At 44.0% G+C, this 17,157-nt stretch overlaps 1 protein-coding gene across 1 annotated transcript in view; it reads right to left on the bottom strand.

Moving 5' to 3' along the window:
• DDB1 (damage specific DNA binding protein 1) overlaps positions 1-17,157 on the bottom strand; it is a 30,246-nt gene that overhangs the window by 12,014 nt on the left and 1,075 nt on the right. Inside the window, exons 2-19 of the mRNA XM_045893572.3 lie at positions 16,661-16,809; positions 15,328-15,444; positions 14,761-14,982; positions 12,600-12,714; positions 11,613-11,710; positions 10,680-10,838; positions 9,987-10,070; positions 9,278-9,394; positions 8,573-8,675; positions 5,376-5,451; positions 5,171-5,279; positions 3,255-3,433; positions 2,993-3,156; positions 2,804-2,911; positions 2,444-2,651; positions 1,528-1,623; positions 1,307-1,418; positions 209-332 (exon numbers count right to left, since the gene is read on the bottom strand). Coding sequence (XP_045749528.2) covers positions 209-332; positions 1,307-1,418; positions 1,528-1,623; positions 2,444-2,651; positions 2,804-2,911; positions 2,993-3,156; positions 3,255-3,433; positions 5,171-5,279; positions 5,376-5,451; positions 8,573-8,675; positions 9,278-9,394; positions 9,987-10,070; positions 10,680-10,838; positions 11,613-11,710; positions 12,600-12,714; positions 14,761-14,982; positions 15,328-15,444; positions 16,661-16,809 — 2,340 coding nt within the window. The remainder of the gene's footprint in view (positions 1-208; positions 333-1,306; positions 1,419-1,527; positions 1,624-2,443; positions 2,652-2,803; positions 2,912-2,992; positions 3,157-3,254; positions 3,434-5,170; positions 5,280-5,375; positions 5,452-8,572; positions 8,676-9,277; positions 9,395-9,986; positions 10,071-10,679; positions 10,839-11,612; positions 11,711-12,599; positions 12,715-14,760; positions 14,983-15,327; positions 15,445-16,660; positions 16,810-17,157) is intronic.

Below are 17,157 nucleotides of genomic sequence, written 5' to 3'. Positions count from 1 at the left end.
CCTGTCCTGCCCTCACCAGCCTGCACTGAAAGGAGGAGGCCCAGCACCCTGGACTCCTGGCCAACCCAGAGGTCTCCACCCCTCCTTTCGACTCCTCCTAGGATGGTCTGTCACAAGGTCTACCAAACCATGGAATCTGTCAGAGCCCAGAACAGGCTAGTTCAGGGAGGCCGTAGGCACAAAAATGATAGGAAGAGCTCATCTGCACCTTCGAAGGTGTGCTGGTCGATGATGAGGAGATTGTGCACCTCCACCTCTTCTCCAAAGGAGGTCTCGTGCGGTGCTGTGCTGCTGGAGAACAGCTTGCTAGAGCTGACGCTGCTGGACAGGGCCTGAGCACAGAGAACACACACCCCCTCTCAGAAGCAGACCAGGGGCTGGGAGCATCTGGGTGAAGGGGACAGCCAGGATCAGGGAACAGAAGCTGAGTCTGAACGAGGAAAACTCAAGGTTGGCAGCTCAAGCAGAGCCTTAAGAACAGAGAGCTCTGGAGGACAGGGCTCAGGGACTGAGGATAAGGAGCCAAATTCTGTATAAAATTGACACAGCAGTCCAAAATAGAAAAATCTAAGGGTTACTAATGACCATTAAAACAGTGATGCCAAGTCAATCAAAGCTAACGAAGAACTACAGCAACCTAATAAGGGGAGAGACTCCACCTCGCTCGATGGGAAAAGCAGGGAGCACGTGAAATAAAAAGAAAAGTGTAAAGACTGTATATTCTGGATTATGGAAAGATGTCCCACCACAGATGTTTGGGAGCAAGAAAAACAAAGAATACGTGACCTAAGATGATCAGCTAATATCTCCACCGAGTCTACTCTGTGGGGCTGTAGACTGCCCTACTATCCTCTGTATTGCGCAGATGAGGAATTTGAAGTTTAGACTTGCCCAAGGTCACACAACTAGCGATAAACCTTGAAGCCAGTTCTGTCAGACTCCAAATCCCACCTCTTACCTATAACGCTATGCTCTCCCCAATTACACACACCCTACAAAGCGTCCAAATTGATGACAAGAGAATTATTCATCCTGCAAGACTATGGAGTAGCAAAAATCACTGACTGCCACACTTACCCCAAATTCCTCCCAACCCTCCAAAGAGGGGGCCACATCCAGCTCGCTGCCCGTGTTCACAAATAAAGTGTGACTGGAACCCAACTATCCCACCTGCTGACTACGGTGGCTTTTGTAATGGCCAATTAGAGTAGTTCCCGTATGGCTGACAAAGCCATACCTGTTCCATGACCCTTTCCAGAACAGTCTGCCAGCCCTGCTCCAATGCCATCTTTGTCTGCACCCTCACCTGGGTGCTGGCACTGGGCCTCAGGGCCGTTGTGCCGCCACTCGTGTCCTGGACTTCGATCCGGCTGGAGAGGACCCCAAAGCACTGGGACACTTCCTGATAGCAGATCTTCCTGGGGAGCAAGTGTGGACAGTGCCTCTCAGAACAGCTCTGAGAGGGGAAGCACCTCACACCAACACCCAGACCATGGCGCTCTGCAGCCCTCCTCCCCTGGCCCTCACCTGGGAGACTCGTAGAGGGGAACCGTGCGGATGTGCAGCTTCTGGATCTCGTCGATGGTGCCGATGGTGAGGGTGCTGTTGTTGGCCAGTGCCAGGCTGGAAAGAAGGGTCTGGGTTTAGACTGAGTAGACCCAAGGAAGGAAAGGATTCTATGAGGCAGCTCCGTAAGGGGAAGAAAAACAAGGCAGAATTACACTAGCTTCCTCCAGGCAGTGGCTCTCACCTCTGACTCCAGGCTAAGAATCACCTGGGGAGCCGTGACCCGTTCTGATGCCTGGTCCCACTGCTACTTCCCATCTTATTGAACAGGTCTGGGTGAGCCTCAACTGAGGTTTTTAACTGCTTTCTATTTAATGCTAACTGCAGCATTAGAATCTAGAACAGTGATTCTCAAATGATCATTTGCATCAGAATCAGCAGGCGTGCTTGCACTTCTTAAAGCTGACTGCTGGGCCCCACCCCCAGAGTTTCTGATTCAGTCCCCTCCCCCTGAAGGCCTGAGGAGTTTACATTTCTAAAGAGTTCCCAGCTAGTTCGGTGGCTGCTGGTGGGGGACCCTACTTTGAGAACCCCTGCTCGAGAGGCATACAGAATGATCTCTAAATCAGGGGTTCTGAAACCTGACTAACCATTTGAATCACTTGGGAGGTTTTCCTGAAAATACAGATTCTATGGCTGAAACCCCCGATCTACTGAATCAGAATTGGAGTAGGATTTGAAAAAACCTGTACTTTTTCAAAAGTGCCCCAAAGATTTCCGATGGGTAGCCAGATAGGAGAACCTCTGCTCTACACCTCCCGCCTCAGCGATTTATACTGATTCGACTTTGGGAGAAGGCGAGAGAGAAAGGGCTTGAGGAAAACGTCAGGCTGCCCTCAATGAGTGGCTCTTGCTGAAGAAAGAAAAAGCGGCTCACCTGTCAGGATAGCCATCAGAGTTGAGGGGACACATGTAGTTGACTTCCTTGAGGTTGACATTGGAGAAGACCAGTTTGTGGTTGCTGCTGTAGATGACAGTGGGACGGTCAGAGCAAGCAAAGACGTTGGTGGTAGAAAGAGAACGGAAAGTCCTCAATACCGTGGGCTGGGTGCCCAGAGTCACCTTCTTACGGTCGCTCAACAGGCCTACAGAGAGAATGGCATCAGGAGGAAGTAGGAAGGAAAGGAAACAGGACAAAGAGCTGGGTCGTGAAGGTTCAAAAGCAGTACCCCGAGGCTAAGGCAACTCCACACTCCTTGTTTCTCCGAGGGCCCTCCATTCAAAGTGTTCTTCTCACCTGTCTCAATGTTGAGCCCGAAGTAGAAAAGCGCCCCATCTCCCAAGGCACAAAGGAGGTAGTGGCTACTCTCAAAAGTGGTCATCAGGATGGAACGAGGAATGATCTCTGTGGGAGAGGGGCACATTAAGATCTTGTTCCACATTCTGACTGATCCCAACCCTTCAAAGGTCCTTACAAGCCACCTACCTCCACCCAGCATCTCTTTGTGCAGTAGCTCAAAAGAAGGCAGCTTCAAGATACGCGCCGAGATGTCGGTCCAGAGGCCAATGGCACAAAGAGGGGACAGCCCACTGCTGTCCCCCAGTGGGGTGATGTCCAAGCAGGCCACTTCATGTTCCATCTCTGTGTGGCTGAACAAAGAGGAGTATGGCCGAGGAAGGACTCCGAGGATGAAAGAAGCCCCGGAGAACAGGGGAGGGGGACAAAGAGCAGACAGATAAGCACACACCTGATCTGCCGGAGCTCCTGAGGACGGATCTGCAGGTAGTAGAGGGCCCTTCCCACCGCCACCACCACCTGGCTGCAGTTGCAGGAGGCCACACTGATGTTCTTGCCCTGAGGCTCCTTCCACTCACCGACCAGAGCCTTAGGTTCCTGAGAGACCAACCTCACAGATGCTGAAGTGATCTACAAAAGGAAGAGAAAGGTCTCCGAGCACCTGCTGGGATCCACACACCAGTGGGAAGGTGGTAAACGCTGCCCTAGTGGAACCCTAAAAATAAACTACAGCAACCCTCTTCGCCCTGTTTTACCCCAAACCCAAACTCCTACAACAGTTAGTTCTGACAGATGCCATTTTGAGCTGAAGTCCCGAAGAAGACTGGCTTAAGGCCGCTTCCACCTTACCTATCGGCAACCTGTTTCATTCTGATGAAGTCCTGGGAGAGGGATCAATGGAGGAAGACCCGGTGACTACAGTCTAGCAGTTTTTCTCATCCCAAAAATCAGTTCTCTAAAATAGCCACGTTCTTTACTGTGCACGAACCATTAAAATTATTTAAACTTCTGGGGTGTCTGGCTGGCTTGGTCAGTGGATTGAGCATGCGACTCTTGACCTCAGGGTCGGGAGTTCGAGCCCCACTCTGGGTGTGGTGACTATTTAAAAATAAAACCTTAAAAAAAAGAAAATTCTTTTTTTTTTCAAGATTTTATTTATCTGACAGAGAGAGAGACTGAGCACGGGGAGCAGCAGAGGGAGAGAGAAGCAGGCTCCCTGCTGAGCAGAGCCCAACGATGTGGGGCTCGATCCCAGGACAGGACCCAAGCCCAAGGCAAACACTCAACCAACTGAGCCACCCAGACATCCCAAAAAATAAAATTCTTTAGTATAGGCTATAAAATTATCTTGAAATATGCTTAATCAATCTATTTCATTACTGAAATAAAACAAAAAGCAGGCTGATGACACTGTAACGGACGTTATGAATTCATCTTAGGATGAATTAGGATTGTCCCTATCAAAGCTGAGCTCCTATTTAAAGAGGAAAACCCTTTAATAACAGATACATGAGCTGGTGCCAGTCTTCAGGCCACTAGTTAGAAAAAACTCAAAGCAATGAATCATTAGTAACTGGGCACCTCCCACACTTGGTCCACAAACCAACAGAACGTTCCGTCTGGCTTTTGTCAAATCCACAACTGCCTGTTGGCTAAAAGGAAGACCCAAGTGGATAAAAAGATGGACAAGATTCATTCATCCTCAGCACACAAGTACCACACCCAACACTGGCAAACACTGACTCTAGCCACAGTTAAGAAAAGTTCCAAAGGCTAAAGAGATGTGCAGAAAGTGAAGACCGCCAGGAGTCACTGAACTCAAACAACCAGGGAGTAGGCAGGTGCTCAGAAATCAGACTCTCGTGGCTAACAAGGGCCAAAAGGATATCTGACCCCCATATCGCATATAGATTTAAAACAAAATCAGAACAGAGTAAAAGCTCTGGTTCTAATAATCAATGTGGAAAGTGCTGCCAACAGTCATATATGGACGGGAGCACTAAGACTAAATAGGTATGTATTAGTACAAAAAGGGAAAACACGTGTCTCAGAAAACTGGGCATAATTAGTGCGAAAATGATACCCCAAACCATAAAAATATTATGATCCCAGTCTGTAAAAGACAATACAAATAAATACTACATATACTTACAGAAGAAAAATAAAGCTAAAAGGAATAACTCCAAAGTTAAGGAGCTGTTAAGTTGTTTTCTCTGAGTGGCGGGTTATCAGGTAATTTTAAAAATTTTTTCGAGGATCTGTTACTTTTAGAGCCATAAAAACAGACTGTGGTAAAATCCTGCAGTGCTCTACACTGCACTCTAAATCAAATTTAAGTCAACAGGGCTTGCCCCTTTGAGTCATTACCTGGATGAGTTGCTGATGAGCCACGTTGCCACAGAAGAAAGTCTGCTGATCATCCACGAAACCCATCAGTTCGGTTTCTTCCACCTCTTCTCCGTTTAACATGAGAACTCTGCAGGGGAAGGGAAGGCCTGGGTCAGCCAGACCAGCTCTCCCACCCTGTAACCATCACGGAAACGCATGCAGGAGGCGCCAGACTCACCCTTACCTTGTTTGGCCCACAAAAGAGAGCACCAGAGTGTCATCAGTCTCCCGGTTAGGGTCAGAGCGCAGTGGCCACAGACCTGGAACAAAGATCAAGGATAAAGATGCAGAGCACAGCCCAACACTCGACTCCCCACATCTAAGGAAAGGCAGCCAGGCCTCAGGGAGGAGCAGGAACTTTGTGGAGTCCGTCCTGAAGCTGAAACAGTCACTCTGTTCTTTCCTGGTTTTAAGACCCTGAAGAAGTTATTTTTAAAACTGCTTTGAGCCTAATATTTTAAAGTGTTTCCTTTGACTTTGGATAAGATGATACATTTCTATGACTCAAAATCAAAATTTACCTTTAAAATGTGTACAGAGAAGTTTCACTCCTATACCTCTCCCTGAAACCTATCCCCCAAATAAATCAAGTCTCTTATTCTTCAAAAAAATATATTTTTTTTAATTTAAGGAATTCGGTAGTCACTGTTTTATAACCAAATACAAATATAGGGGCGCCTGGCTGGCTCAGTCGGTAGAATGTGTGACTCTTGATCTCAGGGCTGTGGGTTCGAGCCCTGTGTTGGGTGTACAGGTTATTTAAAAATAAAAGTTAAAAAAAGTTACACACACACATATATATAAAACTGCCCATCATACACTGTTCTGCACTATGCTTTTCCATTTTATACTAAAGCCCTTATCACAATGGAACAGGACCTTGTTTTCGAAAGCTACACAGCATTTAATGACACAGATGTACCAGTTTTAAGTCTCCACTGATGGATACTTTTTCAGTATTGTGCATACAATGCCACAACAAATGATCTTATATTTACATCACTCTGTATAAAGGTTTAGGGAGTAGATGCTTAGAATTAGTCACTAAATTAAATGCAGGTGCAGTTTTGGCAGACGTTACCAATGAGCCTGCTTAGCTCCTCCCGGCCCTCACCAACACAGTGTTGTCAAACTTTTGGATTCTGGTCACCTGGTAAAGAATGGTATCACTATTCGATTTTGATTTGCATCTCCCTTAGTACAAGTGAGGCCTGCTACCTGTCCATGCATACCCTTCGCCAATTTGGGGGCAAGAATTTTGGTGACCTTCTTTGTAGAAATGTTTCGATAAATTAGGCCTTTGTCTGTAAGATGAACTACAAAAGTTTTTATCTGGATTGCCATTTCTTATGACTTAGCTTTACAGAGTTTTGTTTTTGCCATGCAGAAGTGTTTCATGTTGTTGAATTAACCAATCTTTCCCTTTGCTTCTGCACTTTGAGTCATAGTTTAAAAGGCCTTCCCCACTCTAAAATCATAATAAATCGAATAAAGGAATTTGACTTTTTCTTTGAACTTTTATATGGCTTCCTTTTTACATTAAGTCTAATCCATTTGGGTTCTAGCAAGGCATACAAAGTACAGTATGGATCCAAACTTACCTTTCCCAGTTGATAACTGGGAACACCATTTATTAAAAACCATTTATTAAACATTTAAAAAAACCATCTTTATCTCACCGAACTGAGATACCACCACCATTGTACACTAAATTCCCACATGTAACTGTGTCTATTTCTGGACTTTTTTTTAATTTCTGGATTTTTGAGTCTGCTCAAGGAACTCTGCCTATTAGTGCACCAAAACCACACTTTCATTTACTAAGGTTTAATGGTATGTTTTAATATCTGGTAGGACTAGTCCTGTCTTGCTGATCCTTTTTAAGTCTTCCTGGCTTTTCTTGCTGCTTCCTTTTTCCGTTTGGACTCTGGCTTATCTAGGTTAAGAAAAAAAACCTCTTGATATTTTTATTGAGATACATTAAATACAAAAATAAATAGGCCAAAGAGGGGCGTCTGGTTGGCTCAGTTGGTTAAGCGTCTGCCTCTGGGTCAGGTCGTGATCCCAGGGTCCTGGGATCGAGTCCCACATCGGGCTCCCTGCTCAGCAGGGAGTCTGCTTTTCCCTCTGACCCTCTCCCCTCTTGTGCTCTCTCTCTCAAATAAATAAAATCTTAAAAAAAAAAATAGGTCAAAGAGAGACCACTTTATAATTTAATTTATAGGATCTTGGTATGTTTTTCATTTCATCAATCTATCCTTTGAATCCTTAAGAAGTATTTTAAAGTTTTCCCTGTATAGGTTTTACACATTTCTTTTTAAATTTAGTCCTTGGTTGGGACACCTGGGTGGCTCAGTTAAGCATCTGCCTTCGGCTCAGGTCATGATGCTGGGATCAAGCCCCACATCGGGCTCCCCTACTTCTCCCTCTGCCTGCCACTCCCCCTGCTTTTGTGCACACACATGCACTCTGACAAACAAATAAGCTTTTTTTTTTTTTTTTTTTTTACAAATAAGCATCTTTTAAAATAAAATTTATTCATTGGCATTTTGCCTTTTTATTACTATCGTAAATTAGCTCCTTCCCTCCACTATACCTTCAAACGGACTGTGTTTTCATGTGAATGCTACTGATTTCAGTACATTAATTTTATATCCTGCTGCCTTAATGAACTCTCACTGTCTAGTTTTCAGTTGATTCTCCTAGATTTTGTACTTTTATCATCTCTTCCTTTCTAATTCATAAACCTCTATTTCTTTATCTGTTCCCATCCTCTTATCTTCTGATAGTCTAAATAACTTTTTTCTGATGTACCCTATGTTTTACTTTATGATTCAATCGGATCATTTTTTTCTTACAATAGGTGAGTTTAGCCCATTCACATTTACTGATACAACATGTCAGATATATCAGACACATGTGCAGATTTCGTATCATCCTGAGTCGTGTCTACTACTTATACATCATAAAAGTCTTCCACTACGTAGTCTTCCTTTGATCTTTTTGTTATAGTTCTCCTGGAATTTAACTATGTATTTTTGTTCTAGAAGTTAATAACTTCACACTTACACCTTTGTATGATATTCTCAGTCTCCTCTTTTTTCAGGAATTCTATCAGTTCCCTTACAAAAACATTAAATTTAACTTACAAACTTTTACTTTCCATTTCTCTACTCCATGATCCAATTTTGGTCAATCAAGTTTACTCTGGTACTTTTAAATATGTTTAAGCTTCTACCACTTATTTGTCATTATGACTTTTTTTACTCTTCATCTGACCTGCTTTCCTCTAGCTCCCACCCACGTGCCTTCACAACACATGAGGCCAAAGGCCAAGGTCACTTGAATACGATATGCATCCTATGTCTACCAAAGGGTTACCTTTGATGCCGGGTAAGTCAATGCTGGCATGCTCATGGATTCCAATTCCGTTCCGGATGATCCTCAAGGAACCTTCCTTGAAAGCCCCAGAGCAAGTAACCAGCTGCAAGCAGAGAAAAGCTTTCTAAATACCTCCCTCCAGAGCCTGAGGCCATCATACCGATGCCCAGAAAATAAACAAGCTATACCTAATCCCAAGGACCCTTTTAGTGGAGCTAGGTTTGAGGAAGCTCACTTAACAGAGGCTGCTTTCCAAGCCCCCAAGTTTACCAAGCGGACAGGACGTTCGAGTCCAAGAAGCAGAAAGCAACTACCACTGTTCCTAGCAAGCTGGCTTCCATCCATAGAACCTAGTTTACTAGAAAGAGCACAGGATCTAGAGTCAGACACACCTGCGACTTGGAGGTTATGTGACCTTGGACAAGTTACTTGATCCTTCCCAGTCCCAAGCCTCCCTCACTTCTGAAATGGTCAAGAATTCCTATCTAATTAGGGTGCTCATGTGACCACAGATGATGTAGATCTGTATCACAGACCAAGCGATACACTCGATAAATGGTAGTTATCCTTGCATTATTGGGATTAGTGAGTGATCCTAAAAGTTAACTTCAGTGGGCACTCCACACTCCAAACAGGCAAGTCTAGGAGGACACGGTTTGAGTGGGCAGGCGTATCAGCTATTCATTTCTGGGATGACCCCCTTACCTGTCCCTGCCCCTGCCTCTCCAGGTCCACTACGCACATGTCCACGATGGGTCCTAAATTGGTAAACGTTTCCATGGCCACTACATAGGAGCCTTGTTCATTGCTGTCAACATTGAGCTAAGAAGAAAAAAAGAGTTAGTCCTGGAATGCTCTTAAGAGATTCACCCTAGAGAGATGGTTATCATCCAAAAGAAACTCTCAGTCCTATGAGATTGCCCTTCTTGTGCTCCACTGCATGCTTCTAGAAGGGGACTGCTGACTAAGAAACATGGTTGGCCTACAGGCAAGCCTACAGGAGACCCACTAATCAGTCAGGAATTTCTAATCTGTGAGTCCCGTGGATGGATTTCAAAGCAGCAGTTTGGAAATTAATGCAAAATGCTCGCAAGCATTTTTCTGCAGGGAAGGTCCAAAGTTTTTGTCTTCTAGAGGGGGTCCAGCACAGCAGACTATGACCTATTTGAAGGTAGCAGCTAGGTCTTGTTCATAATTGTATCCACTGCATCCAGCACCTTGCCTGACACATCTGTTGAATGAACCTTTAAGACAAAGAGCTAGTCAGGGGAGGATGTGAAATCAGCCAAGGAGAAAGCTGCATAGTACGGACATGGATGAACTGAAGAAATTCTGCGAGGCTCCAAACACAGGAGAAACCTGAGGAAGCAGTGAAGGCACCAAAGTACCCAAAAAGAAGAAAGTGTCTTCTCACCTTCACAAGCTGGGAGTCCCCAAGGCGAGACCCAACGAACACAACACCGTTATCGAGGTATGTCAAGCATTCAGCAATAGAGGTCTAAAAGAGAGTCAATGGCATGAGAGACATCAGAACGAACACCCCATGGGAGACTGACATGTCCTACCACCTCCTCAACACCTGTTAAGAAAATGAACAGCTGTGGCCGTGAGTCCTGAAACAATTCTCCATTTCAAATCCCCAGGTCACCCTAAGCAAACGTTCCTAAATCTCTGAAGCTTATGACTCCATTTATCACATCCTTACAGTCAGAAAAATCTACACTTTATCTTGCAGGTGCCTGCCCCAAACGATCATTTTAATCCCAATGGCTCTAGTCTCCTCAAAATAATTAGAAACCTCTAAAATTCACTGCATAATTCTTAAACTTTTGGGGGAACCTCTTCCTGGAATTAAATATCAGCATTAAATTAATGTTTAATTCTGAATGCCATCCTTTTTCTCTTCCTTTTTATGCTTGAGGTAGTGCCCAGCTGTCTGTGAGATTCTCCAACATTTCACTTATTCAAAAACCAACTTCCACAGCAGGACTGACCAGTTGTTGCTGGGTGCTAAGTACCACAAATCTCACACTGCTCACACTGTGAGTCACATTCCCACATTCGCTATACCCCTAGGAGAACGTAACAGATGTGGGTCAAGCCCCACCTCTCCGAGGAGCTCCACACGGAGATCTTTGAGGGTGACAGTGCCATCCATCTGTTCCTCCTTCTCCAAAAGCAGCATGAAGAGCCGTCCTTCCATGTCTCCCAGCAGATAGCGGGAACCATTGGGGTCCACACGATTGTGACACACAATTGTGCTTTGCTGCCAAGAGGGAAGACATGATCATTAGAGATTAAATGTCTCCCATAACCAAAGAGCAAACCCTTGTGAGGCACTCCCTTTACCAAACCCAGCCATTTCACAAGCAAGGAATCCACTTAGCTAAGACTATATGTGTGATTAAAGATGGGGACATTTTTATTCTGAAGACAATTTTCTGAGGAACTCAATATACCTTAAATGGTTATTCATGTATTATTCCACAGGAACACAGAAATATACAGAAAGTAGGAAGCAGCTCTAAGTATTCACTGGACTATGGATACTATCACAGATTTTGTTATTTCCTCACTATTACTAATTACCTCCCACTGCTAATGCTATACCATGGATTTTGTTATTTATCCTTTAACTTACTTTTGTATTAATCCTTATGACTTGAAACATTAAGATTTGAAACTTTTAGGACTAGTTAAGTCTATACAACTGATTGCTAAGTTACCTTCGCATGACCTGAGCTCTGAAAACATTCAAAAAAATTTGCAAAATTCTTCCCTTCTTAAAGTTGCCCCAGTTGATGGAAACGGTACACCTACTTTGATTACTACTTCTTTCTCGTAGTTAGCAACCAAGCTCTCAGTAAGCAAAACCAGACCAGTCTCTCTTTGTATTCCCAATGACCAACACAGTATCTTCCATAGTAAACAGTATAACAGACATATGTAAATATCCCTTTGACGAAGAAAGAGAAAAAGAGGAGCAGGGTTAAGAATAAGGGCGAAAAACAGGAGGGAAAAGTAAAAGACCGCTGCTCACCTTGATGATAGGAGGGGCAATTGCCAGGTACTTGTCACCATTGTGATAGGTGATGGATTCCTGTCCAATGATGATGGCCCCTCCGAAGGGCTCTGGGACTGCGGGAGAGAGGGCAGCATTAGAATGCTCAGCACTTCGCACCTGCCAAGCACTGCAGCAGCAAGGGCACTGATCCAGCCATCTCTGAGGCAAACCTTAAGATAATCATTCTTTTTAAAAAAGACATCAAAGTCCAGGGAACATGATAGCCTTTAACTGAGACTGCTGTCTGAGAAATTTCAGGCTGGCATTATCTAACCCTGGTTGATATTTTTATTGTCACTCTTTTGGTGTTTCTGAGTTCCTAGGGGTGAGGAGTCGTCTGTGCTCTTCTGCCTGCATTCCTCCCCTTTTCTCTCCTAAACTTTGGTCCTTTTCAAAGTTTTTTTTTTCTTCCTTGTTCCTTAGCTTAATTTCCCCCATTAGCAGGGCCACCATTTAGAAAAGCCAATTCTCACTTGAGAGTTTTAAAATTTCTCTCCTAAATGAGACACACAACGTAACGTCGTGGGGAGGATACAGAAGGAGCAGAGGCCTGGAGTCAGGCACAGGCATGGGCAAGCCCCTCGGGCCAGGCTTCCTCATCTGCGAAACAGTCACATTAGATTAAACTCTGTGGGTTCCCTGCAGTTTTTAAATGTTATGCCCAACAATAAAATGAGAATAATTTCTACATGCCACTTTGAAAATCAATCTCAGTGGTTCATAGTTAACCCCTCTACCCCAAAATAAAGGAAAGCTATACTTTTGGGAAGGAATAAAAAAAGAGATAATCCCAAAGACAGCAATGGGAAAAGCAAAGGAAAGCACATTTAGATATAGGAGACCTCAGGGCTGCTGAGTAATAAGTGTGCGTAATAGCACCTGAGCACTGGAATGAAGGAGCAGAGGTGAGGCAGGAACAAGAGTAAGGAACAGGCCCTGGACATATCCAAAACCCCAACCAACCTGCAATCACCATGGAAGCTTCAGCTTCTACGTTTTCCTGTTTCCAAGGGCCCTTATTGAACTCCTTCTCTCGGAGAGATACCTCGTAGGTTTTCACGTGCCGCCCCTGAGGGTCCTAGGTGGGGAAAGGTGGAGTGGTTAGCCCTTAGGACGGGCGAAGCTTGGACTGGAAAGGAGTCCTGAAAGGGACAGGCCACTACCACCCAGCATGTGACCATCCTATCACGTTGGCCTTACTATCCTGACCCATCTGTATGTTGACAGCCACCAACTAAGCCTGAGACTGGGTAGACTGAGACTCAGACCTACTGTTTCTAACAATTCAACCAAGCAAGACAGGGTTAAGAATTAGAAAAATCAATCTGACACACTATACTAATCACCATAGGAAATACAATGTACACAGGTATTATCTGTGGGTACTTATAAGATATATGCATGTTCTATGGCCTCAAGGAATTTTTGAAATAGCTTAAAAAAAAAAAATACATTGAGAAGCTAAATATACACCTAAGAGATTAAAAATTTTGTTTGAGGGGTGCCTGGCTGGCTCAGTTGGTGAAGCAAGCAATTCTTGATCTCGGGGTCATGAGTTTGAGCCCCATGTTGGGTCTGGAGATTACTTAAAAAAAATTTTTGCTTGGGGGGCGCCTGGGTGGCTCAGTGGGCTAAGCTTCTGCCATCTTCCCCCTCTTCCTCTGAATCATGACTCAAACCAGGCCTAAGGCTGTCAAAGTCACCTCTGAGAGACTAAAAGAGCAGGGACGGGGAGGGTGCAATCAGCCAGCGGGAGACGGCCTCAACAACAGCCAGATGAAAGCCTAAGAAGTTATGGAAAGAATTCAACACTGTGTTTCGGGGCAGGGGCCATATCTTAATCACTGTTAATAGCTCCTGACATACTTATAATGACTACCTTTTGCACAGTAACTCTCTAAATATTTACACCCATATTTGAATTTTGGGCACAAAACAGGAGATAGTCATTTTTAGTTGATGAAAGATCTTTCCATCAATGACCAGGGGTAAGACTGAACTTCACAAAAAGTTCAAGCTGGGGGTTTGATTTGGGCCCGAGAGCACACGCACACACCCGCGCGCGCGCGCGCACACACACACACACACACACACACACACACAGGAATGAAGATGGGTCACAACTGGCAGCCCTGAGGCTAGGAACAGAGTCAGCCTTGAATAACCAACATCAATGTTTTAATGACCTGGTATTTACAAAACTGAAGAAGGGAAAGAAATTCTAAGTTTTTATTTCACCTATGATCAGTAAAGCACAGTGAACAAGATCAAACAAAATCCCCTGAAGTAATTTCAACCTTATTCAATTGAACTTCATCCCAACAAGCCTCTGAACTCTAGCACTTATGGTGACACTAAGGAATATACAAAAATACATCAGTGTTCCCAATACTTAACACAGCTACCAAACGTGCCCACACACAGCACTTGGACTCGGACTATGTTTCCTTCCACCATTTATTCAATCATATGCAAGTGAAATGACCGCATGCTGTATGGCTTCTTGTTAAAACGCTGAGATTTTACCAAGATAGAGCAAGTTAGTCTGATGCTCTGCCACCCCACCCCCCACTTAACAAATCTGGCTCAGAGAACAGCTGCCCTGGATCAGCTCTGCTAAAGTTTTAGGCACAGCCTAAAATAGAAGTCAACAGCCAACAAGTCACCAGAAAGTGAGTGCTGGACAAAATGCAAACCCCTTCTTAGAAGACATAAGTAAGTAAACGTCACCAAGATGTTTTTTTCTTTGCTTATAAGGGCAATTTCTAGATCATTTCTCTACAGCTAAGTTTTAATAATCCCATAGCATGCCGTTAAGAGACTCAGACAAAGTATAAACTGGGTCACCCTATAAAATCTCCAAGGTCCACAAGAATGTAATCTCAGGATTAAAACCTGCTACCAGCGCCAGAGAGCTTCCTGCCTTATTAAGTACTACTGCACTGCAGACGCAACTGAAACCTGACCCATATTAATTATGCTGTTCAAAGCATTTCAGGACAAATACATTACACTCTCTGCCTACCCTACTACCAAATCCAGACAGTCCAATTAGTGAAAATCAACTCCCACAATGTGAAACCACATAGCTTTTCCCTCTCTCCTCCTCTCTCTCTACCAATACCTGGTAGACAAAGCAGATGGTAGGTGCTTGGCAACCATATAGAAACTTGACGTCGATGACATGCAGCTCCTCGAGGCGGATGTTAAAGGCCTTGAGCTCTTTATTGTCCCGATCTAGCGGAATAACCTTGAAAAGGCCATCATAGAGTCGCAGGCCAATCATCCGGCACTCAGGGTCGATGATGCCAATAATGCCCGTCTCCGAGGGGCGGCCAATACGGTCCTGGGAAGTAAAATTGGGGTTAGGGAAGCATCTCAACACTCAGAGTAACAGAGGACATCGGGCACCTCTTCCCCAAGATGATTTTACGGGTGGTGATAAAGCTAGTGGCATCCAACTGACACGCCAGGGAGGCCAATTACAGTGCATACCTTCTTGCAAAACGCTAATTCTCAATGTTAGTGCCCTGTCCCTTGGACTCTTCCTTTCTTCATAAAAGCTTAAACCCTTAGTGTTTTCTCCCTGTTTCTCTGATCACAGAGAGAGCCCCCAGCAGTTCAATTTTCTTTATCAAGTCATGACAGCTCTATCCAAAAAACTCTCATCAGCCTGAAGCAACCACCTCACCTGGACATTGCCATGGGCTCGTGTTATGATATCAATGCTCTCGCCACTCTGCTTATACTCCAGGATGCAGGCATTGTATTTAGCTGTCAGGATAAACAGTAGGTCCTTGCTCTCGCCCTGGAAACCAACATAATACCATCAAAAGAAGTTCTTTTTGAAACAAGAATACTATCCAGCCTCTAAGCATTTTTCTTTAAGGATGCTAAATTCCTTAAGAACTTTCTTTTCTCCCTGAAGAGAAAAATCCATAGTGAGTAGGTAACACACATCAGATGCATACACCCTAAGGGTGTGTGCAAAAGGCCAGAACTGAAGCTGGTAAACATCTAGTCTGCACTTTGATGATTGTACATCTCTTTGCCCTACCTACAATAATGTCTTGTCTATTTCCATCTCAAGCTAATCTCACTCATTCCATTCAAATTCTGAAAGATGAATGTAATGCCTCCTCTAAACATCTCCCAACTATTTGAAGGGAGAAAAAAACATGATTAACAATGCAAGCTAAAATGGATCTACAAAGTCTTACCTACTTATTAACAGAGTCCCCCAAAGAGTGAATATTTTGTTCAAAGGGTTACAATTAAAATTTTGAATCCACTGTGTTCTTGTCAGATTCAATTAAAATATAATGAAACAATATGGATGAAAACATCTGAATTACAATAATGATAATACTATGATAACTGTTAACACCAAATGTTTGCTATGATTTAATAGCTCCTATGTTATTAAACATTTCATCTTCTTAATAACCCAGAGATTTTATACTGCGATCCCCATTTGGACAGGCAAATAAGGCTCTGAAAAGTTAGGTGATACCCGAAGTTAAAATTAAGAAGGAATAAAGCCAGGACTGCCCTAACCTAGAGCCTACTCTGAATCAGTATGGTGACCCACATTTCAAACTGCTTTAATTTCCCCTTCTAAAGAAGTCAACTTAATCAATTTTTTCCTAGTGACTCTCTTCTACTTCTAGGAACCTTGTTCAAGAATATAAATTGAGGGAAGCCTCAGTGGCTTAGTTGGTTAAGCATCTGCCTTTGGCTCAGGTCAGGATCCCAGGGTCCTGGGATGGAGTCCCGCATCTGGCTCCCTGCTTAGCGGGGAGCCTGCTTCTCCCTCTGCTTGTGCGTTCCCTCTCTATCTCTGACAAATAAATAAAATCTTAAATATATACGTATATATATATATATATATATAAATTGAAGCCCGCCATTCAAAAGAAAAAGATTTTCTCTCCTAAACCTCACTCCACCCACCCCAAGCAAAAGTGTAAAACAACGTAAAACCATCTAAGTTCTCGTTGCTGGGCCCAACCCAGAGCACTTACCTTGGGCCTGAAAAGCTCCATGACTGCAATCTTCCCATACATGCCCACCTCTTTGACGGGCCGAAGCCCCTCAGCAGTGACCACATAGATCTCTAATCTCGTGTTTTTGGCAATCAACAGGTTCAAGTCTTCAGCTGAAGTAAAGTGTCCTGAAAGGAACAGATCCTCTAACTTTTGAAGCCAGAGCAGTACCTAAATAATCCTATCACTTCTACTTAAATGCCTCCAGAATTCTCATTTACTTCACATATTTCTCTGGCTCCCTCCATTCACTTAACTTCTCGCCAAATCCAGCACCTCAAAGAGTCTCACTTCATACATTCAAGAAAGCTACTTCCCTAATCAGACTAAGAAGAGTGGACTGGGCCTAAGAGCAGCATGTCCTTCAACTGACAATGACTGTGAAAATCTTTCAGATGGCTCTGTGCCCTCAAATTTGACTTTTCCTACTGCAGTGGCTGACTTAGATCTAATTAAGGGACGCTAGAAAAAGTGTA

The sequence above is a fragment of the Mirounga angustirostris genome, unplaced genomic scaffold (genome assembly GCF_029215605.1).
Source record: "Mirounga angustirostris isolate CCGP_5_RB_7025 unplaced genomic scaffold, mMirAng1.0.hap1 SCAF_13, whole genome shotgun sequence".
Taxonomy (NCBI): Eukaryota; Metazoa; Chordata; class Mammalia; order Carnivora; family Phocidae; genus Mirounga; species Mirounga angustirostris.
This window is presented reverse-complemented; position numbering and strand designations above follow the sequence as displayed.